Source organism: Montipora foliosa, chromosome 3 (assembly GCF_036669935.1).
Source record: "Montipora foliosa isolate CH-2021 chromosome 3, ASM3666993v2, whole genome shotgun sequence".
Classification (NCBI taxonomy): domain Eukaryota; kingdom Metazoa; phylum Cnidaria; class Anthozoa; order Scleractinia; family Acroporidae; genus Montipora; species Montipora foliosa.
In genome coordinates, this window is record NC_090871.1 from 48,411,675 (window position 1) to 48,436,674 (window position 25,000).

Consider the following 25,000-nt stretch of genomic DNA (forward strand, 5'->3'; position numbering starts at 1 on the left):
ACGTATGTTGTAAATGATTGATAAGGACGTCCAAGACGGTCCGTTTTCCGCCGCCAATCCGCTAAATTGCTGGAAGATTACTCACGGGCACTCTTTCCCTTTCTCTATCAGTATTTTGTTGCTTTCTCAAACAGCACAGATCCATGGTGGCATCCATACTGCATATATATCAAAGATAGGACAGGGATGGAGTGGGTTATCCTTCCGGCAAAGACTACTGTTTTGGCAACTTGGGAAATAAAATATTTTCAGCTTTCTTGGACCCCTAAGGACTTGGGGTTTTTTTTATCGCACCCGTAGCTGTAGATCACATGAAAAAGTAAGTCTTTATGGACTCACACTGAATTGCTGACCCTTAACTCTGGTTTCGGTAATAAGAAGCAACCTAGGCGGTAATCGCCCTGGAGGGCCATTATGCATGCTGTAGGTGATAAGTGACTCTCCCATTAGCGACATTAGATCGAGATGTTACGCCCTGCTAGTCAAAGTGGGCGCTGCTGGTAATATAACTGACTGCGTCACACAGAGTTGACAATTTTACTGAATGGAGTTAATTCTTAACCAAGCTGCTTGTCTGGGCGTCACAAAAGATATAAATCAAAGACGATTTGTGATATGTCCACGTCACCGCCGAAAATTCACCCGTTTGCGTAAATATTCAGTCAAACAAATCATGCCATTGAGGTTCTCATACAAGTTCTATCATAATCATTCTCTGCAATATCAAGGAGACGAATCTGCACGAGAAAACAACTGAATTCCAAGTCAGTCATAGCCAGCAAACTACAATGACCTCGTCACGTACGGTATATTAATCGACCTGTGTATATCTAACTCACAACGACGCACTTGCGACCAATTTATCGCTGGGGCTAAAGTTTCTAATGTTACCTCAACTTTAAGGGATTGTAGGAAAGGGGCATGTCTGTAAAAGTGAAGCCAGGTAAGCGTTTTTTTTGTAAGTGAATTTATCCAGACACTTTGCAAATAGACTAGAAGAGTGACTGCTATTTGTGTTAGACTTAGCTTTAATTATATTCCAAATGTCTTTAAAGGTTCAAAACGATTCTCAAGTAGTGTCACGACAGATGTTGTGGTTGCATTTAAAGAGACCGATAAGATCTTTTTTCTTCAGAAAATATTAAAGCCCAAACAGGTGGGTTATAGTACTACTGAATGGAACTACAAAGCTTGCTTATATCCTGATTTAATTAGCGCTTCATTACTACGGGCCACAGACGTGATACGTTGAACGAGTTGAACAAAGGAGATAAACTTAACGTTGCAGTTTGGACGAAAAAAGATGCAATTTTGCGTTGTGATTTACCGGCAAGAGATGTGTTGTTAGGTAAATAAAGAGTTTTTCGCAGCGGCTCTATTGTCCGTAATTTTCAAGACTTCTTCCAAGAAATTTATAACCGCTGTCGGACCACTATCTGATCGGTCCTAAAAACATCACATAAAAATTTCTTATTAACGGCAAGTCTTTTCGGTGACAATTAACTTCAGAGTCTCTTTTAACCATAACTTGGAAGGAAAAAAGATAATCGAAATTAAATGGCTGTTTTTTGCAGACACGCTTTGTTGAAACTCTAACCGGAAGTGGGCTGGTTAGCCATCTTCTCGTAAGTTTTTTTCTTAGTAAAAAGCCTCAACCTTAGTATTTTTTTCTTGATATTACTAAACAAAGGGCTGAACTTTGCAGGGATACTAAGACCTCAAGATATAAAACGTGGGCATGGAAAATATTTGGTCTGAAAAACATGCCATTTCCGGTTGCTTCCCATATGCCTCAAATATGACCAAGTTGTGATAACAGCCACAGGCTAGCGAAAAAATTCCATGAGATAATGTTCTCACCCATAAAAGCCTAAGGATAGGGCTTTACAAATATGGTTTTGTTTTTGCCTGAAATTAATTTCATGTTGGTAAAAAAGAGATTTAAGAAAAAAGGCCAAAATTACACTGAAAATCAGCCTCTGGGGACCCCTGAGGGGCTGATATCCAGAACTCGGCTAAAAAAAAGTCGTTGAAGCTGAAACTTTGGCATATTACATAAGTCGACATAAGTACTTTGTGTACCAATTTTAAGCGAAATCGGCCGACCTTCATTTCCAAGTCTGCCCCGGTCTCTCAGGCAGAAGCTCTTAAGCTTTGCAATGAGCAAAAAAATTGACTACAGTAACCTTTAATAGAGTTTTTTAAGGGGTGGCGTATTTTTTTTGTCAAAAATGACGAGTCAAATGATGTTTCGCAAAGTTACAATTTATCATGATCCTGCAAGTATGATATATTTTAAAACTGCTATTTCGTAATGCAGTTAAACATTTTCGTAATTGCCTCATTGCAAATGCTCCAGCAAAAAAAAGAAACAGTTTCGAGATGAAAAAATTGCAGTTTCTTTATGTATGTTTGTGAATGAAATGTAGTATTATATAACCCTTTGTGAACCCTTTACTGTTTTTTTTCGTCCTTTTCGCGTGAAGGCGTGAGGCGAGATCTTATACCATTTCACATTGTTAACAGCAGCACTTTATACCATAGACAAGATGCTTGTTATCCGATGACATGTGTGTTGCATAATGACATGATTTATGCGTCTGTACCCTTTTAAGCATGATACCCTTTTCGGCATTTTAGTGCTGTTAGTTGTAAGGCCCCTTAACATCAACAATGGGATTGCGTAACTAACGTTCGCTCCAGGACCTCTTGGGCTGCCACTAACGTTTGCGGCGTTATAATATACAGTTTGTTTTTTTAACAGCTAATTAAAAGTTGTGCAGGTGACCTCGGTGTCACCATGGCATGGAGGTAGTTAACGACGTTGCCGAACATATTCCAGATTTTTTTGTTAAAATTTCGTAGCTGTCTTAAATTCCTGCATCTGCATGTAAAGGGGAAAAAACGTGATTGAGTTTCAGCGATACACGATGCTAGATCACGTCCTTAGCTGAAACGTAATTTACATTGCCATGGTTTTTAAACCTTGGACCAGTGAAAGGAATTTACTCTTGTCCTCAGAGAGTCAGGAAGTTGAAAGACTTCAATGAAATGCAAACAGTAGGATCCAATAGTCAATCATTTTTTGTCAGTTCAAGTTTCGATTTGCCAGACCAACCAGAAAGACAGACGCATATTGAAAATTTATGTTAGTAAATTGTACGAAAAACATATATAACTGTGTCAGTGTAGAAAGTCCGCTTTAAACATTATTGGGACCGTCGGTTGTCTATTCAGTTGTTCATCTTTTCACAGTTAGTTATATACATATTAAAAAATTTGCATCACACTTACTCTACATACGTGTAAAAGTTTTAGCCAAAAACTTACTCTGTATAAATTAAATTAACGAGATTATATATACATTTTATACTGAAATTCAATTTAGCCGTAAATTAACGGCTAAGTTTGTCGTCTGTAAGATGTACGGCTCTTTAGTTAGCCGTAAATTAACGGCTGTTTGTCTTGTATATCAGTAGTATATTACAGAAGACAAACTTAGCCGTTAATTGACGGCTAACTAAAGGGCCTTGGATATTACAGAGGACAAACGTAGCCGCTAATTTACGGCTAAATTGAATGTCAGTATATAAGTGTTTATAAATTATCGTTAATTTAATTTATAAAGAATACGTTTTTTGGCTAAAACCTTTTCATGTTATGTAGAGTAAATTTAATGCAAATTTTTCACATATCGATATATTCATCCGAACTACGGATTCACCAAGGAAAATTTTTTTTCCATTTCGCAATAAAGGTATCCGTTGTTCGTGTCATTAAATTTAGCCTTCAGCAACAAGGGAAAAAGAGACCGACGAAGACTGAACACTAGTATCAGCCGGTGAACAGTAGAATGTTACCCCAACTTCCTCATCTATGCGATGAAATAAACATTTAAACTGACGTTTCATCAGGGGCACCCAACCAGAGTATAATTCAAAACCAGTTAAACGTAGCATTGTTAAACGTATTTTGGTATTTAAACGGTAGATATAGGCATATTTTCATCCCCCAAAATTCATCTGTTCGGATTTCTTAGCTAAAGTCTAGTGATCCGAAAATTACAGGGATCAAAACTTACCTTTTCGAGAATTTCAGCCAGAAAAAAAGCTCCCGAAAATTCTAGCTGAGCTTTTTAGGGTAAAGCCCTGGCCAAACTATCGAACAAAGTTGGATTCCACATGCAACATTGTGCTTGACGAATTCAAGTTTAAGTTGGCGCAAAATTTGAAAATGTGGCGAAACGTTATGCTACGGAAGTTGTTTTAGGACGGAAAGGACGTATTCAAACGAGGAAAAACCAAAGAATGATTAAGAGAACGAGTAGAAAAGTGTATATTCTTTGCAAGATACATTCGCGCTTAGGGGATGATGATTATGAGCTCGGATCAATTTGCAGGAATTTTAAACGCTATTGAACCAGACATCTCCAAACAGCGATAATGATTAGGTAGGCTAAAAGTGTCCCACAGACATGGCCTTGCTTCCTATTCGCTGATCAAGGTTTCTGGCTTGTTCATCAACAACCAAGACGTCCCCCTTGCTCCTTGTCCGCCATCTCTGTTGCAAATGATGCAAGAAGCCTTGGCTTGAAAATAAGATAGCGATTCGTGATTGGCTAGCAATACGAACGTGACTCGATTCAGGACACAACTTTGTTGGAAGAGCGGCAAAACACTACAACATTGCTGTGTCAAACAGAAATTGTGGTTGTATGTTTGATCAAAAGCAAACTCTATCCAACATTTGATCGAGCAAAAAATGTTGGACGAACATCTTCCAACATGGGCGGCCAAACTGTCGAACAATGTTGGATCGAGCAAAGTTGGAGCCTTCAATCCAACTTTGTTCGATAGTTTGGCCAGGGCTTTGCTTGGTTTTGGTTTTGTTTGATGACAGTGAAGCTATCAATTCTTTACGTAATTGCATCTTTTTGTACCAGCAATTCAAAAAATATAAAATTAAACTGACGCGAGTCAATAATTCATCTTCTCGTTAACACATTTATTAAAAGCTTAGAATCAGAATTACTCATTTTCCAGTTTTTCTTCTTTTGGTTGTGGTTGTCTGATGAAAAGTATCCAAGCAAGGTATGTCTTCACACTAGCTTTCAACTATTCAAAGGCATCTTTTCATGATCTGATTAACATAACCCGATGTGGCCTTTAATATCACTTGATAGACGCAACTCAGAGGCCAATAGCATTTACTTCCCCGGGGCGCTGATGCAATCCATACAAAGTCAACGGCGTCGATCAGTTTTGAATAGATTGCGTCGACGGCCCAGTAAGTGATTTGTTGCTCAACTTATAGGAGAATCAGTTGGATTTCAAAACCTGTAAGCTACCAACACTTCATCGCCAAGGAAGGTAAGCTTTCAATTTATAAAAACAACGGAGTATAATCCGTTGTAGGTCTCGGCCTTTTTCAGTTCATCGGTAGCAATAACCGTTAGAAGAAGGGAGAATGATGAATCTAATATACGAAAGCAGATTTAATTTTAAGATCGCTGGAACCAGTTTCACTACTTTTAAGGACCTTTCTATTAAAAGCGTTGTCACGACAGCACTGTATCACGTAACAGCAATATTATGGCACAATATGAAACACTAATTATTGCTTAAAAACAAAACATGAGCACCCTATATTCCGTCTCTACTTGCTTATATCTCAACTCGGTGACCCCCATTTTTTAATTGTATCTGAGATAGAGCTATTGGCAAAGTTTTTAAAAAAATTCTTGGCAGCCAATTCAGGGCTACCTTAATTTTTCGAAAAATTAAAAAGTTCAGAATGACACCTTAAAAATTATGCCTAGAGTTCCTCTATTTTACAGCAAAAAGAAAAAAAAAATCAAGCGCTTTTACACAAATCAATGGCAATGTGACATTTTCTTCAGTGTGATTGAAAAGAGGATTTTGCTAAACACGGCGTGGGAATGAATGGTAGCCGGTTTTGTTTTTTGGTTTCATCAAAGTGCGAAATATTTAACTTTATTTCGATGGATATATGATAAGCGGGACCGTATATACGACCGGGAGGTCGACAAAAAACCTCAAATAAAAATAAGACTTTGCTCTATCATAAGTAGTTCTCGTTCATGTCGCAAAAAGCGAACTAAGTATCCTAAAAATAAATTGCTCTGAGCGGTTTCAGGGAAAAAAATAGGGAATCGAATGAAAGTTTCACATTTGTAAGCTCACCTCAAATTTGGTGAATTGACGTCGTTGATATGCAGAGTTCCGCATGTGCTGAAGCACGTGCTACACGTACAGCACCATTAGTTTTCCACTTATTTTTTCTGGCGTTGTCCGGTTGTCATGGCCGTCGTCCAGTTTCTTAACTGAACCTCCTAAAATCTCAGTTCAGAATACACGAATGCTTTGGCGACAAATTAAAACGAACAGTAGACGCTGCGATAGAGAGGGATTTTTCTTTCTCGATGTTAGCTTTGTTACTCTTGAATTTTCACAAGGATCCGGAAGAAGAAGCCAAGCAATATTTTCGTAAAATCTATAAAACAAGGACGTCACCAGTATTATGGCAATCAGGGTAATTTTTTAAAAGAACTACAGTTATCGATCTCTGTTAACGACCACTTTATGATTTTCTGCAGGACTTATAATCGTTTTCGTCGACTAGATATTAGAAAAAGAGTATCATGCTTTTCCGGGTCCTCATCGTTTCCAAAATGAGACAAGTTGAAACTGCCTTATTCTGTCATCATGTTACCGACTGCGCTTTCCAATTGAAAATCAAAGAAGCCATGCATATCCTTTGGGAGCAGCCATCTCTAAATTCCCAAGTCAAACATCTTAATTTATCCCTTTTCATACTAATTAGTTTCTTTTCTTAGCCTAAACAGTTTGGTTTTTTCTGTTTTGTTTCGTGGTTGGGTGTTTTTATTCTGTTCTCGCCTTCATCCTTAATTATTCATGTTATATCTCACTTTGTTACACACTATTTATTGCTCAACTTTAGTTTATTTCTCATTTGTCAACTGACGATGGATGATGTTTCATCCGAAACATGTATTGATTAAATATGAATTTCAAAAACATCGTATGGATCATCAAAGCGATAGCTTTGTATAATTACAGTAATTATTTTTATCCGGGGTCGTGCTTTTAACCTTCCTTCTTTCCTGGCACGGTCGTTTTGGCTGATCTTATGTTCCGCGTCACGTCGCGGTGATTGTCAAATATCTTTCTAACTTCGGTGGTAAATTCAATAATCCCATTGTGCAGGCTGATGACGTCAACAAAAGCATCGTGTGTGATACAGAATTTTGTGGGTCTTCATCACTTTGCATAAAAAACTTCCGCAAGAAATAAGGAAACTAGTTTTTCTAAATGGTAGAAGTGCTACATAGAGACGTTTAATTATGCTTACGGTAATTTAACGACGGTTCGTGCGTGGAATTATGGCGTTATGTCTCCCCCAAAATTCAAAATCATAATTCAACATTCAACTTTACGATTCAACATTCTTGTTTACAATGTAGTATTCAAGCTTACGCTTCAAAATTCCTGTGGACAATGTGAGATTTCACAATTCAACATTCAACCTCAGCATTCAACATTCATGTTTCAGATCTTTACGATTCGACATTCGTGATTCAACATTCAAGTTTACAATTAAACATTCGTGTTGACAATGCAATATCATGATGGACGCTTGAGTAAGCGAAGACCAAAACTTCAGCTGACAATTCAACATGCAAAGTGACAATGTAAAGTTCAAGTTTGATGTGACAGTTCAACTCACGAGGTAACAATTGGTCCGAATGGGTCGAAATATTCCATGTGTTTTACATACCCTGAAAAGTCAGACATGAGGACAACAAATGTACGTAAATTTCATATGCTCAGAGTAGATATCCGCTGCAGCTAACGAACCCTACGACAACCTGCGGCATGAAACCTCTGCTAGTTTTTTTCTCTCAGTTGAGCAGACTATAGCAATTGAAGATTGGGCAGTTTAACTGACATATCAGAAAAATATGAAACAAAAATCGATGGTTTAATTCTGAGATTAGCCAGAATATCTGAGTGTCTTGTCAACTTCCTGAAACAGGCTAAGGAGCAGGAGCCCATGACTGAACCATAATTCCATGTCAAGGAACGCTCAACCTCGAGCTCTTAAATTTGATTCTGCTGACTTTGCTCCGAACCCTTTTACTTAAATGGGCGAGATTACGTAGTTTTTAGGCAATTTCAGCACTGATCGAATGGTCATAGAATTAACTAAAATATCAAAATAGTTGTTCAAAAGTATAGAAGAACTCTAACAAAACACAGGAAGCCAAGAAGGGACATGGATGGACAAAACTGGAGAGGATTGAAATGGATTGAATTTGGGTAAATTTGAAAAACGTCGGCCCACCTTTTGCAAATTTATAACAGTCTATATCAAAATGTCATTTACAAAGCTGGAAAATCATTCTCAGTTGTTATGTGGCCGTGATTTGGCAAATGAAATCTTGAATTTTGCTCTGCCAATTTGTCGTTTAGAGTTCATAATATACAAAATTAAAGAAAATTACCTAAATAGCGTGACCTAGCCCCTTTAACGTCGTGGACGTCTGTCTTTTGAAATTAAGTTGGAACAGTTTTTATCTTTCCTTCTGAAAATATCCACCATTGCACAACTTTTTCGGGTATCGACTCGACCAGGAGAGAGAAGAATGGTGAAGTGCACTCCGACACAAAACGCATGATAACTAGTGGCCAGGCTCCCTTTTAATTTGGCGGCCTTATTACACCGAGGCGGAGAAATAGTTACGAGTTTTACAGAATAGTTAAACTTGCTCTACGTTGGATCAAAATAGATCGTGACCACACCATAAAAAAACTTTAAAATAGAAAATATCCTGCAAAGGTTGGTCAAGACAACGTGAACATAGGCGTTGTTGCTTGCAATATTTCGGCTGGCCAACACCAGCCTTCTTCAGGTTTATTGAATGGATAAATGCTAGTAACAAGATCTTTATATTTACCGGAAATGACATAAAAATGCTACGTGATGTGTGTTATAAAAACGGAAATGCATAAAAAAGAGGAGAGAGAATAATACATGATAACAAGATGAAAAAAACAAAAGAAAATTAAAAGGTAGCTAAACTAAATTACATTTCATCTCTTCTGTTAAGGCCTGCAGGCTCCAGTGTTTTTCCTCTGTGTATGAGGAATGCCTCACGAGCCTTTCTGATGGAGTCACGACTAGTGTGTAGTTGTTCGAGCGGTATAAGGATCATGTGATCCTCCGCGTGACCACTGGTCAGGAAGTGTCGTGAAACCGCAGTGGGGGTATAACTACAAAAGGGGCTTATAATAGGTCGCCTATGTTCATTAAAGCGGTCTTTAAGACGACGTTTTTGGTCTCTCCGATGTACTGAAGATTACATTTAGTGCACTGAATCATGTAAATTACATTAGGGTTTCACAAGTAATATGTGATTTGATTTTGAAAGGTTTGTCCAGTACTATAAAAAGTATATTGATTACGGCCATCCTCAATAAAAGGACAGGCGGTGCAACTAGTTTTATTGCACCGAAACGAGCCGGATGGAGACCCAGATTGGTCGGTGTAAGTAGGTTCCGGCAATTTAGCTCTAACTAGAATGTCACTAATGTTTTTACAACGCCGGTAGGAATTTTTTACAGCGACCAGATGAATGAAGCACGTTAAGTGTTTCCGAATTATGAGTGTTTTGAATTAACGCTGTAAGGAACTTATGGACTACCTCGTCAACCGAGGTTACGAACTTAATTTCCTTAAAACCCAGATACGACGTGCTTCTGACATTTCCCGGAACGACGCTCTTAAACCCAAACCTAAACAACAGACAGAGATACTGTTCCGTTCGTCATTACCTATAACCCCGCTTTACCTAACATATCCCGTATAATTCACAAACACTCAAACGTGCTTTATTCATCTGGTCGCTGTAAAAATGTTTTTACTAATCTCCCTTTAGTAGCCTACCGGCGTTGTAAAAACATTAGTGACATTCTAGTTAGAGCTAAATTGCCGGAACCTACTTACACCGACCAATCTGGGTCTCCATCCGGCTCGTTTCGGTGCAATAAAACTAGTTGCACCGCCTGTCCTTTTATTGAGGATGGCCGTAATCAATATACTTTTATAGTACTGGACAAACCTTCAAAATCAAATCACAAATTACTTGTGAAACCCCTAATGTAATTTACATGATTCAGTGCACTAAATGTAATCTTCAGTACATCGGAGAGACCAAACGTCGTCTTAAAGACCGCTTTAATGAACATAGGCGACCTATTATAAGCCCCTTTTGTAGTTATACCCCCACTGCGGTTTCACGACACTTCCTGACCAGTGGTCACGCGGAGGATCACATGATCCTTATACCGCTCGAACAACTACACACTAGTCGTGACTCCATCAGAAAGGCTCGTGAGGCATTCCTCATACACAGAGGAAAAACACTGGAGCCTGCAGGCCTTAACAGAAGAGATGAAATGTAATTTAGTTTAGCTACCTTTTAATTTTCTTTTGTTTTTTCATCTTGTTATCATGTATTATTCTCTCTCCTCTTTTTATGCATTTCCGTTTTCATAACACATCACGTAGCATTTTTATGTCATTTCCGGTAAATATAAAGATCTTGTTACTAGCATTTATCCATTCAATAAACCTGAAGAAGGCTGGTGTTGGCCAGCCGAAATATTGCAAGCAACAACGCCTATGTTCACGTTGTCTTGACCAACCTTTGCAGGATATTTTCAATTTATTTGAGGACATTTGCATAACTGTACAAAGTCATGTTGTTATCGAAAATGATTATGAAAAGTTTGCGTCTAACCTCGCCTTACCCGTTGAACAAAGAAGAGCCTGTTTGCATGCTAGTTAATCTTTAATTCTCCATAATTTATTGGTTTCACGTTAGGAGTGTTGTGTACCAATTTAAGTCAATTCAATATCATCGGGCGAATCATCTGTAGTTCCGGGTGAACAGGGTTTCGGGCGAAACATCTGGATACCGTACGGTCTTTTAGTATCAGGTAGGAAATAATCTAATCTTAAGATAGGACAATTTGAAAACAGCCGGAGTTCACAAAGAACCTAGGGAATTAAACAATTTCGTGATTAAGGTGGATTACTACAGTTATCCGAAGAAAAAATATCAAAATTTTGAAATCTGTGAAATTAAAGCAAAATGATGTCTCTTGTGCAGTGTTGGTCACAACAATTGATGTAAAATGTAATTTTACCTGACAAATAAATACAAATCAGTGGAAAACGCTTAATATAGTGACGGACTTCCTGGAGGGGGGACTGGAAACTAAATATTTCAAAGGCCTTTTTCTCAAAACCTAGCCGTACAAGAGGGTCTCAATGGGGGTGAAGCAAACACGGTACACGGTTAATTTTTTGGACGTTTCACGCCACACGCTTAACCCCAATGAGACCCTCTGTTCAGAGCTTAGGAAAAGCTACAAGCAACACGGTTATCTGTTTCTGTTCTATCAGACGGTTTTTCAGTTATTATTAAAATAGACGAAAATCGACGTTTTTGTCATTTGTGAAAAACCTGTCTGGCAGATTTAACTATTTATTTCTCTACATTTCGCTTTCGGAAATCCTGAAATTTTGAGGTGGGGTTGTACGGCTGGTTTTCGAGAAAAAATCCTTAGAAGTGTCTAGTTTCCAGTCCCCCCTCCAGGAGCTTGATCACTATGTTCAGCATTTTCCCCTGATTTGCATTTATTTGTTCAGTAAAATTACATTTTACATCACTTGCAGTGACTAACACTTCAGAAGAGATATCCTGTTGCTTTAATTTCACAGATTCCAAAACCTTTATCTTTTTCTTCGGCAGACTGTAGTAAGCCACCTTAATTAAGTCTATTCCATCAAGTGAAGCTATGATCTTCGCAGTTATGAACGCAATTTTTGCAATTGCGTAGAGAAGCCTGAAAAAGGTTAGGGTTAGGACTTCAGGGCTTCAACGGGGTTTGAACCCGTGACCTCGCGATTCCGGTGGGTCGCTCTAACCAACTGAGCTATGAAGCCACTGACGTTGGGAGCTGGTCATTTGTAGGTTCTAATGGTCCCGTGAGGAATGAATCAATGATGAAAATGGTATATGAAATGAATCATATATGAACTGCGGATATGAAATCAAGTGAAGCTATGATCTTCGCAGTTATGAACGCAATTTTTGCAATTGCGAAGAGAAGCCTGAAAAATTCAGGACTTCAACGGGGTTTGAACCCGTGACCTCGCGATTCCGGTGCGACGCTCTGGTTCATAATCTCGATGAGTTCTCGTAAAATTAGGGGGAAATTTCACCAACTTGTGTTTTCAGAAGTTTGTTTAAAGCACCTAAACGCAATTTAGTGTTAGAGATAAAGTACATCACTAAAACTCTCTTCTGACCTTGAACTGACAAAGTTTTTTTATGGCTTCTAATTTTAGCGCGATTCCTATTCACCGGCTATTGACAGTCAACTCTGAAATGGCTTTTTTCCTTTTCCATTCGCTCGCTTAGGGTGTGCTTGTTTTATTGTAAAATTAATGCCGTTCAAGAAAAATTCATTGCCAAACTGGTGAATTCCAAAGTAAATTTCACTCGAAAAACCGATATCGCACTCATCGCTTCGTGATTCATGCGATATCGGTTTTTAGCGTAAAATTTACCGTGGAATTCAGTAATTAGGCAATGAATTTTTCTATAGAAGAAAGTAAAGAAAATGATTTCATTAAGCAACAACCGTAAACATCAAAACGCGAACAATTCGAAACCTTTTATTTTCACACCTAAATAAAACAACTACACAAAATTATACTTATTGGTGTTCGTGGCTATTTCCCCGAGTTCATCGTATTTTTTTCTTTTTTCGTTTTCTTTTTCTTTTTCTTTTTCAAGAGAAGTTATAAAAAGTCTTCGGCTGCTCAGTTTTTTTTCCAGTCTGTCTAGAAAACAAGCCCACAAACGCAGGAAACAGGTTTTCTTTGGTTCGGGATCAGTCGCCTGGAGTAAACATTTTCACCGCGTTCACATGGAAAAAACACAGGATTGACTGGGGTATCTCGAAAACGAAGACCCTAATACTGACCCCGAAAACTCGAAAACTCGGAAACGAATCCAGTACCCCCAAACCCTCAATTTGGCTAACCCTTGGCCTAAAACCAACTTTATGCCTAGTTAGGCCTAGGGTTAGGTAAATTTAGGGTTTTGGGCCTCCATGTACTTCGTTCGTTTCTGAGTTTTCTGGGTCTAAGGGTCTTCGTTTTCGAGACACCCCGATTGACTGTTCGAAGAGATGTATCGCATTACTTCACACTTTCTAGGACTCTGCATTTGAAGCAGTGTTCTCCAAAAGTCACAAGGTGGAATATTTTAGGTTTATTTAATACTCACAATCTTGCTTGGTGCAGTCTTAACTCTGGTGCTCTCAACCACTGCAAAAATCCCACGCTATCAAAAATATATTGAAATTTACATCAACGTTCTAGATCACGAAGGAATTTCCGATACCTGTAATCCACTAATTGATTTGTTTTTCATAATGTCCTACAGATTTAGATAACGAAACTGACAACGCAAGCAACGACTATAACTTTCAGAACGTTAGTTTTTCTTTTCTGTTTTCGAAAATGTTACTTTCTCGCCACTTAATTTAGGGCGGAGGGGGGTTTATTACAAAAGAAAATAAGATGGAGCAGGGCTTTACAGAATTTTTACTGTTTGATTGCTCTTAAATTGTTCAAATTTTAGTGTCAGGCACTTTCTATTTTCAATATGTGTTCAGGACACTCAAAGCCCTGAAAGCACTTTTTTTTTGTTTAATTTTGATCGATGAAGAAAGAAAGAAATATCCATTAAACAATTGGGGTGCTGGAAGGGCTCTTTTTATAGCACTGACATTTACCCCTTTGAGGCAGTTATGGTACAATGTAAAATGAGTTAAATTTTAAAGTGAATCTACGGATCATATTATTGTCTTAATTTCTGTGCACACAATTAATTTCCAGACTTGTTATTGTTCTTCTTTTATATTTTAAAAAAAGCTCTAGTTCAGGTTATGATCGATTCTCGATCCGTGATCCTCGATCCTCGATCCGCGATCCCCGATCCTCGATCCTCGCTCCTGATTTTCCAATAAACCCTCTTTTGAGCTTTTACAAGTAGGGTCTCCTCCATAATGCATTAAACAGTAATTTGTTTCAAGTTGGGCGTCAAGATAGACTGCAATGCAAATGATACAATCACAGTATAGAACAATATATGGTATCTATTTTTATAAACTTTGCGCTGTGTATTTCTATTTTAAGGTCCACTTAAAATACCTCATGGGAGATATATGTTTTCAACGACTTTTTACATTTTCTATATGAAGTTGATTCCTTTAATCAGCTGATAAATTATTCCATACTTTTTGCTCCTTGATATTTCAGCTGGTAAATTATTCCATACTTTTGCTCCTTGATATTTCAGAGAAATATTTCCATAGTTTGTTCTGTTATAATTGATATGTACATTTGATGAAGATCAAGATAAATCAATAAACACATAAATAAATAAAAGCCTTGGCAGAAACAGCCTTCCTTGACATGGATTTAATGGCTTCACCAATCAAGTGAATGATTTACAAGGAAGTGTTACGTTTTTGCAAACGGTGGCCGTGTACTTTATATTTCAACGGACGTAACTGATTAGAGTGTAATGTGGAGTGCTAGTTTTGTACCCCAGCGGTGATCTAACCCGAAGGTCTTTGGTTTAATTCCCACCCTGGTCAGAGTTTTTCTCTGTCCTTGTGTGGGCCCCATTTCCATTAGTAGGGCTAACGCTCACATGGTTCATATGGGGTACTAAACTAGCACTTCACATTACACTCTAATCAATTAGGTCAAGTGAGCGATTTAGCCTGTTTCAGGGTTGTCAAAGATGACGAGGGAACGACTCAGATATTTTACCTAATCTTAGAATTAAACCATCGATTTTTTTTTTACGTTTTTCTGATATGTCAGTTAAACTGCTCAACTGAGAGATAAACTAGTAGAGGTTTCATGCAGCAGGTTGTCGCAAGGTTCGTTAGCCGCAGCGACCATGTTTTCTAAGCATATGAAATTTATGTACAGCTATTGTCCTCATGTATAACGTTACCGGGTATGTAAAACATATGGAATTTTTCGGCCCAGTCGGACCCAGTCTGTTCTTGAATGTTGCATTTTGTCATCGGGGTTGAATGGCCCATTTCCGAGTTCATGTCTGCCTCCTCTTCAAAGTGAGTCAAAGTGCGAAGTTTTTGTGATGGTAATTACTCCTGGTAATATTTCTCCAGTGTTTTTTCCTTTTTCCGTGTCGGTAAAAGTCTTGCCTGTTACTCCCCTGCTAAGTGGTGTCTTCGTGAGTAGAGTCTTCTTTGCGTAGTTTGTTAGGAGTGAGGGGGCTGGGGGTAATGCGTATATTTCTCTGGTTCACACGGGAGAACATTTAATTAACCTGCAACGGCGTCAGCACATGGCGCTTTAATGCATCTTTAAACAAAATACACCCTTATGGAGCTCAAGAGTGAAACGTCGATTGGATAAACAAGACAGGCGGTGAAAAATAAATATCTGGAATCTTAAAAGCGACGAGAGCTGTATTTCTAATATTTTACCAAGTGTGCTGTTATGTAGAACACTGAAACAAAATGAAAAATTCTCTGGAAACTTATGGGTTCAACAAAGACAGAGAAGGAATCAAACACCTTAAGTCGATCTGTGATCTCTGTTGTCTGGTTATTTGTATTATTTGTACTCAACTCTGCACAGTCTTCAGGTAAAAAAAAAAAAAAAATAATAATAATAATAATTGGAAATGTGACAGCCAAGAATTATTTGAAAGAAAGCTTGTTGTCTATTTTTTGCTTCATTATTCAAGGAAAAGGTTCTTCATGGAAAGGGTCTGACCCTGAATTTTATTTTGTTGCAATTGCGTATGGTAATTTGACACGATTGAGTTCCCTGTCCACGTAATGAAATAGGGAGGGATTTTTGCTTCTAATAGCAAATATGTTGTTTGTTTCAAAAAATATTTCGCTGGAAAAGGTGACCTTAATGAATTCATCATGTTGTATAATATGCGAGCTTAACTGGATAGTTTTATGGCAATTGTTAAGCATTTTCGTGTCAAAATGAGGTTAGCGTCTTTCTGTTGTGTTAACTTAATTAAATATACCATGCCTCGTGAGTTTGTATTTACCGTAAACTTGATTTCCACTCTCAAAATTGCCTCCAGAACCTACTTTTTGGGTAGAATAAGCTTTTAGAATGATGTTCTTGTCTTCTGTGGTGATACTTGACGATTCGCTAACATTTTGTGAAAAAATATTTATTTGGATCACACTTGCCCGATTATGCATAACATCCACTTGGCCTTTTGACATCCCATTAAGAAAAAAACTCATCAAATATTCGCGGATCGGTCGGTTTCTCTGAAAGGGTGATTGCTGGGGAATAGAAAAAAAAAATTCACAATAACTAAGCATGAGAATTCGACGAAGAGATAAATACGACTAAATTAGCTGCGCGCATTGCTATTTTTGTGTTTTGATTGTTGTGTAAATTTTGACAGAGAATATTAAATGATGACAAAATATCTACGGATAGATCGTTAAAAGATCTTTATTTTAGCGGTTATTTTAACATAACAGATGCAACGCTTGACGAGAAATAATAATCTATTTGCTAATATTTGAAAGAAGAAGAATTTTGCGGGAATCGGGACGCGGTGAAAATGAGTTAACAAATTTGCATACGTGCTTTGAAATGTGATACGGGAGAAGACAGGAATTTTATCTCTCTAACAAATGATTTTGTCATTGTAGTGTAAAATGAAGTTTATTTGGGAAGGCAACAACATTTTTTTAACTTCCTGGTTAATCCAATTTATTGCTACGACATACCAGTGCGAAGATTGTTTACATGAAACTCACGCTTTTTGCGAATTTTGAGTGTCACGAAATCACATCATTTGCGTGACAATACTAACCCAAATACATTAAGATAGTGACAAACGTCATATTTATGAACCATTTCTTCTGCTTTGTGCTTGTCAGCATTGTGATTTGCGAATATTCGCAAATCTGTTGTTGTATCTCATAGATGTTTAGATTTTCAATTACATGGCCACTCAACCTCGCGATTGTGTGAATAGTTCACCCTGAAGTCAAAATAGATACGTTTCTCGGGAACCCGACAAAGAAGGCTTCCTGACCCGACAGATGAAATGTAAATAGGCAGTTAAATATTGCGACAAAATAAAATAAAAAAACCAAAGACGGAAGTTTCTTGGCTAAAAAGTACGTTGTTTTACTTTGAAAACGACGAACGATTAACATTCTTTCCCGTAGTTCATTCAGTTAACACACGGTGATCACGTGCACCTTTATGGTTGCCTACCACGTGATCAATTTCTTCCTTTTGACAAAGCATAATGACCTTTCCATTTGTTCATCAAAGTCAGAGACTGTCTTGTCTTTTTCTGTTAACTCCTGGCTTTTACGGTACTTTTTGGTGCAAACGTAAAGCCAAACAATGCTTTGACCTGGAGTCAGATCATACTTACAAGAAGAGGAATTATAAAGCGGAAACAACATCTTCAGTCCTTTCTTAGTTTGTGCAATAAACGTTTTCTTGATGCAACTGCAAGATATGCAGACATACTGGAAAACGTACGTCTGAGCAATTTGCAGTTAGTTTTTCGCAGACTAATGGTATTTATTTAAAGAAGAAAGGAGTAAATTCTACTCAAGAGCGTGTTTTGTTATCTTTAAACTGAATTTATTACCAAAGCTTAAAAAACTAAAAGACCTCAAAATGGGACAGGACATTACAAAATAATTGTGTGAACGTGTGAGCCAAAGGGCCTCTGCTGGCGCGACATGTGGGTGACCCTCAAATGGTCTTAATGACCCCCCGCTTGAAAAAATTAACTGGAACGCTGCAGTTCAATATCACCCAATTCAATGCCTTCTGTTTTGGTGTAACAGGTACCACAGGCAACCCAGTGTACGCTTTATAGGGCGTCTAATTAGATCTACTTTACCTCTGTATGAAAACTAAGTTTCATAACAAAAACTTCGCACTTAGACTCGCACTTAGAGGAGGCAGACATGAACTCGGAAATAACCTATTGTTACCTCGCAAGTTGAATCGTCACATCGAACTTTACATTGACACTTTGCTAGTTGAATTGTCGGCTAAATTGCAGAATACCCCAAAGCTTATTTGGATTTCATTGAATAAGAATAAGGTGTATTGTATTCCCACTTGTTCTTCAAAGAATGCCGCCTAGGGGATACAATAGCAGTGAGGTGTTGCGGGGTATTCTGCAATTGCTCTGAATTGTCAGCTGAAGATTTGGTCTTCGTTTACTCTAGCGGGCAAGATTTCCGCACAGGTCCCTACTGCATACTGTTGTTTCAAGAAAACAATAGCGATAACAATAGACGTCCCTTGGGACTGTAGTGAAGTCTATATGGACTTCAAAAAAATCGCTAGAATTTCTGACTGCGATAAGGAAAATCGAACATTTTCATTTAATTTTTGCACTTTTCCTACAATTTTAGCCATTTGTCAATTTTAAAATAAGCGAAAGAAGTGGAGTTTCAAGAAATCTTTGTACAAATACGGTTCAGATTCTCATATACAAAACAAACGGACCAAATAAAAGTTAGCAGAAATTGAATGCCTACCGTCTTTTTGTTCTTAAAATTGTCCTTCGTCTCTTTGTCAATTCACCAAAGCACTGCAAAGTGAAGATTTGTTTTCTTTCCTGTATAATGCACGGCTCTTTTCGCCGAATCACGAGCGGTGCATAAAGAGGGCTCTTTATCGCACATCGTTCAAGTCAGCGATATGCTCAATGATGTTCACGAAAGGGTCACTTTTATTTTGCTGACCCCACAACCACTCCTGTAGGTAGCTTTCAAACATATCCACGGATGTTCCTGCACGAGGCATACTTCGTTTTACTCCCTACCATGTATTTTCAATGCTCTGCTTGTGGGCACGCGTGTCTGGGTCCGGTCGACGAGGTTTAGGCGATAGTCAACTGTGAGATGATGATAGCCCTCGTCTTTTAGGCAATCGTAAGCTTTCTACATGTCGCTGATCCCGCGTGTTCCAGGCAATATTTGAGAGCGGATAATTGGCAAAAGTGTCTCTTTATCCCTACGCTCTACCGGAACAAGGAAGCAGGGCTTGGTTTCGCGGGAAATACCACCAAAGACCCACTGTTCTTCGATGTAGCGACCTTTGTAATACTTCATCTTGGAAAGCATCTACTTATCAATCTCAACAGTTGTACCAGGACCGCCTATTGGCCTCGCATGTTGTTTCATTATTCTGTCTGCACAAACCTTCTGGCAATAGTTATACCAATCTATCACCGTTTTTGTCGAGGTGGTTACTTCATCTAACGAGGGGTCGTGCACCGCTTGTCTTGTGGTGAATTTGTGCGCCCAAGTGAAGTTAGGGCTAATAGTTTTTCAAGGGAAAGCTTACTACCAGAAAATCATGACTTCTGGTGGATTCAAGCTTGTCCATTGCAGTTTTTTCTAGAGCATCACCAAACAAATCCATTTCCAGATGGAGTTCGTCTTTGCCATTTGAATGTGTATCCGCACTCAGGTTTAGGGCATTTCATTTACGACTATGAGTAGTTTTTGCTCTTTGCACCGCTCTGTGCACCGCTCGTGATCGGCTAGAAGTCGTGACAGTTTCCATAAGTTTAAATTTGTAGCATGAGCGGCCATTCTGGGTTAATTTAATAAATTCACAGTTTGATCAAAGAGAAGGGTTAACGTCGACTCAAAGTTTCTATACTGCAATAACTCGTGCACAAAAATTTCCCATAAAGGATGCCCCAGTCACAAGGAGGTATACTCTTCCGTGCAGTGTGCTTTTAAGTGTGCAGCACGGCGGATGAAAAAACAAGCAAGTCTCACACCGACAGATATACTCGATTAACCTCCAAAAGAATTCTGTAGTTTACAATATTCAATTTTAAGCCTAAAGAGTGTTCTCATTAGGGTTAGGGTTAGCATTATTAAGGGGTGAAGTTGTTTCAAAAGAAGCAAATACAGTGCATTTGTTGGTGGTCGGCAGGGCACGCGTAAATAATTACTTATCATTGTTGTGTAGATTGTCGTCCAGAATTCCAGAGAAATACCATTATCAAGGTGTGAATTAGCAACTTGACACGTTCACTCAGTGGTCTAGAAGAGGAATAAGTAATTCAGTGGTACGGAGTTCAAGACAGACTGCAGGAGACATAGAAAAAAGGACAGAAAAAGCCGAGCGGGATGTGGAATAGAAAAACAGGACAAAGGAGTCGAAAGAGGAAAGCTGGAACGAAAAGAAACAAACACGGTGTGAGAAAAAAGGGCAAAGAAAAGAGAGAGAGAGGAAGAGAGACAGAGACAGAGAGAGAGAGAGAGAGAGAGAGAGAGAGAGAGAGAGAGAGAGAGAGAGAGAGAGAGAGAGAGAGAGAGAGAGAGGGAGAGAGAGACGATGATTAAGAAGCACATTTGCCACCTCAGGAGCCAGATAATGACGAAGCTTAGCTGAGAAACGTTATCATGAAGGATGAAGAAGCCGAGGAGGTAGATAAATTCAAAGCTGCGATCTCTAACTACATTATAGATAGATAGATAGATAGATAGATAGATAGATAGATAGATAGATAGATAGACAGATAGATAGATAGATAGATAGATAGATAGGTAGGTAGGTAGGTAGGTAGGTAGGTAGGTAGGTAGGTAGGTAGGTAGGTAGATAGATAGATAGATAGATAGATAGATAGATAGATAGATAGATAATATTTATTTATTCAGGGACGATTCATCAGCCAAGATAAGAATGTAATGAAATTAAATCAATAGGATACAAGATACTATTCCCTATCAAGCAATACACCCGATTATTAAGCTGTTATAGTACTAATACTATATTACAACAACCAAAATAGAACTACCCCCAAGCAATAAACCCTATAAAAGTGTCATAAAATAGCTGCTCTCCAAGAATACGATACGTAAACTATTTACTCAACACGCTTGTTTGATTAATGTCTAAACTGCCCCAGAGACTCTGCTGATCTTACTTCTCGCGGAAGGCTGATCCAAAGTACAGCGCCACTATAGCTAAAGCTATTTTTATAATAGTTTGTGCATGGCAATGGGTTGGGTTGTTCTCAGAGTCCCTTAAGTTCTAATGAGTTTGACGCTTTTCAAACTTAGAACATAAGTATTCTGGAGCCAACCCGTGCAGAGACCGGCAATATAGATTTCTCCATCCTAGAAGCTCAAACAAGTAACCAGCATCGGCTTCATAGTTAGAATAAGTCAAAACAAGGGCTACTCTATTTTGTAATTTCTGTACTTTATTCTGCAAAGTTATCCCACAATTTCCCCAAACAACGTTGCGATAATCAACATGAGCCTGAATAGGAGCTTGCTATATAAGGTGCAAAGTAGCTTGAGGAACAAAGTGCCTTATGCGCTTTATCGCCCCAATGCTAGAAGCAACTTTCATATGCATGTCACACAGCATCGATGCGGCAAAGTGCACAGAGAATGGGCACGAGCATTAAGGTGATTCCTTAGTAATAGAAGTTGTCGTAAGATTTTCTTTAAACTTTTCTCGATTGTTCTCTACATTATGGTGACTCGAAATGTGCAATTAAGAAAATAGGTCACCGAGCTCGTTTGGGAGATATAACTTGCTCAAGTTACTCAATTAATCACAGCGACTTCATCTATAGTGTATCAAGGACAAGTTTGTTCCATCGGTTCAGGCTACGTTTTGCATGAACAGGAAGCACAGCTTTGAAGTAATTTTTGAAATAACAAAACAGTTGAAATATATTGTTCAAAAGGAATAATTTAATGTTTGTTTTATGGCACAGGCACACGTCTTGAAAAGGCACTGACTACAAATATTCCTCGGGTGCGTGATTTCGAGGAGTCAATTTCGTGTCCCCGAGTGATGGCTACGAATACTTTTTTTCCTGTAACTTTTTCTTCTGACGTAAATTTTTTACAATTTTTTTACAGCACAAAGAGGACGAGTAAGAGAATAAAATTAGGCAAGCTCGACCCCTCGACAACACGTCTCCCCGATAGCGCGGTTTCACTTTCACTGTCGGACTGACACTTTAGCATCATCAAGGCTATCACTCAACTTTTGTTTTGCGGAAGTCTAAAAAGTTTCTTGTTTTGCTCTTTACTGCTGTGCTCTGAAAACGGCCATTCTTTTTTCTAGCGAGCTTTCCCGCACGAAAGGTCGCCATTTTGAAATGTTTTTGGCCACGATCGATATATCAATATTCACACATGGCTACGAGTCTTTATGGTTAAATGTAAACATTGTTTTGTTTAGAAATATCCGTTGAGACTTGTGAGACAAAGAGAATAGAACTGAGCCGTGAAATTTGACCATAATCTCTTAGCCATTCCTGAATACGAACGTGGCCTACGCTGTGTTATGCGCAGAACAGGATGCGCATTGCAATACTAGGGAATCACCTTAAGCAGAAAATGTTTCGATTTTTTGGGAGGTCGGGTAGTGTACTGAAAACGGAAATGCGTCATAAAACTTGAATTTTGTAAGGTGCACGCCCTCTTAAGGACAAAAACGGCATTCTGATTCTCTACCGTTGCTCGTGCTTACATGTTTCTAGTCGCAACTCACATTTAAATATCAGAGAAAATAAAGGTGAGGGTGAGACGTGAGTCAGCTTGGTAAATTCAGTATCAGTCCTTTTCTGAAGTCAATATTATGTTCCTTAAAAAGCCCGCTGTAGATGTAATAATCAACGAAGCCTGATCAGCGAGTTGTTTACTACTACTTTAAAAGCGTCAGGAAACCTCGATATTCCAGCTACAACAAATCAAACAAGACGATCGTCCTATCAGATAAGAGTAAATGGTCCCCTGAAGAACAAGTAATCTCACTTTTTTGTCATTTGTGATCAATTCCTCCTTTTAAAACCCAGAAACTCTAATTGCATCAGTTAGTTTCAAGTACAACAAGATAACGAATAATGACTCCTCGTCAACCTGCCTCAAAATATATTTATGCCACTCAATCGCGCAAAGTTCTCCCAATCTCAGTTTCAGTGACAGACATTCGAACGCACTTAGTAATCCCTGATTACTCCTTGTAACATAGCTAGTAAATTCGTTTAATCAAATTAAATTGCTCAGACATGCTTGATAATCTCATTGTGCTTGCTGATGATGACATCGCCAAACAAACGCCTCGCATAATAAAATTTTCTCACGTGTGAATTCACCAGTTAGCATTCCTGAACAACGGGGGAAAACGTCTGTGAAACCAATTGGATTTTAACATTGTCCAACGGGGTAGTTCAGTTGGATGTTGTATGAAGAGAAATTTCCGTCTGCTAAGCTTCAATCCATTGTTTAGTTTGTTTCAGGCTCTTACGATCTCGCCTCAGATTGCTAAAAAACACTGACAGTTCGAATTCAATTCATGCGTGTAATAAACTTTACTTTCGCATTAATTACAAAATTCTCTTATGTGAAAGAAAAAAAGGTGCTGTTTGATTGGCTAATTTACAACAGGTCATTGACCAAACACCACACAAGATTAACATGCGAGTAACATACTGAAACCTTTGGGTACATGCGGATACATAGGAGTAACATACGAGTAACGAACAGGTAACGTACCAGCTAGTAACAAACGGATACACATGAATTACCGTCCAGGCTACATCCATATCGGTTGGTTTGTCCAAAGTACGTTTTCTACGGTATATTTAGCTTTTCGCAATGCCGCACATTTGTTTCTGATCTTTCGCCCTCGTCTCTCCGTTGCACAAAACTACACTATAACACCCTGTCGTGTCATGGCACATGACTCTCGCATATGCCTTCATTAAAAGAGGCCTTTTTTGAGGGGAAAAAATGCGCATCTTTCGGTCATTTTTGTGTTTTAATTACTTACATTTTTAAAAATTGCTAGAAATGAATATTGTTTTAGAAAACGATAAAACTGTATTTGTATCGGAGCTGACCCCAACTTTTTTCGTAATAAAAAAAAAACCTCTCAATTACAAGGAGTGGATTTCGGGTGTGGCCGTCTAGAGCTATGCAATACCCGTATGCATTCGAACTCGTATGTTACCTATACGTTACCTGCATGTTACTATTCGTATACTACTCGTATGTATTCTTCTTGTTTTAATAACCCCATTCAGTCATAAAACAAAGCGAGCACGATATCGAAACGCAACGAGTACAATATGAATGATCTTTGCTTTGAGGTAAGCAATATGACACCATGACGTCACGTAAAGTGTAATTACTAAACTGTTGGCACATTTCATTTCTTAATTTTCTTGATTTTTCATGTAGTCAATAAACCAACATTTCTGACTTGATTGTCCAAAGCTAGTAAAAGGATCATGAAAGATAACTGTAAAGCTCAAATTTTCCATTGCGAACAAAAAAATAAAACAAAATTTGAACTAACAAAAATGCTTACTAAAGTATGGCTTCCATAGCAACATCAACTTCCGTAAAACTGACATGTTTAGAAATGACATTAACCCTTAACGTTCATACAAGATGACTCGCTCATCCAACTTCCCACTCACCCCCCTTCACCTCGGAATCTAGAAAGGGTTGACTGGTCATTTCATAACTTCCTTTAACCTTCTAGGATCGTTGCTACGGAATACGAGGTACACCATTCTTTGAAATATGCCAAGGCCTACCGAGCGGCAAAACCCAAGATATAGTGCAAACTGGCTGTCAGTCATCTTCTTCTGGTGGATGAATGACGTGTTGAAACTAGGCAACAAACGACCACTGACCGAAAGCGATTTGTTTCCTCTTCTCGAAGATTGTAAAGCTGAGGTTCTCGTGGAGGACGCTGAGAAGTGCTGGTTGAAAGAGTTAAAAAGATGTCAATCCGGGAAAAGGAAACCACGTTT

At 38.4% G+C, this 25,000-nt stretch overlaps 1 protein-coding gene across 7 annotated transcripts in view; it reads left to right on the forward strand.

Moving 5' to 3' along the window:
- Window positions 1–706: 706 nt before the first annotated feature.
- LOC137997555 (ATP-binding cassette sub-family C member 4-like) overlaps window positions 707–25,000 on the forward strand; it is a 60,656-nt gene continuing 36,362 nt past the window's right edge. For 3 of the 7 annotated variants that reach the window (XM_068843612.1, XM_068843617.1, XM_068843618.1), the window contains exons 1-2: window positions 5,220–5,369; window positions 24,727–25,000. The exon at window positions 24,727–25,000 is cut by the window's right edge and continues 286 nt beyond it. In XM_068843612.1, coding sequence (XP_068699713.1) covers window positions 24,768–25,000 — 233 coding nt within the window. In that variant the 5' untranslated portion in view covers window positions 5,220–5,369; window positions 24,727–24,767. Of the gene's footprint in view, window positions 944–5,219; window positions 5,370–7,593; window positions 7,771–20,178; window positions 20,217–24,726 lie in introns of those variants that run through there. The other 4 variants (XM_068843614.1, XM_068843613.1, XM_068843616.1 and 1 more) reach the window with 4 other exon arrangements.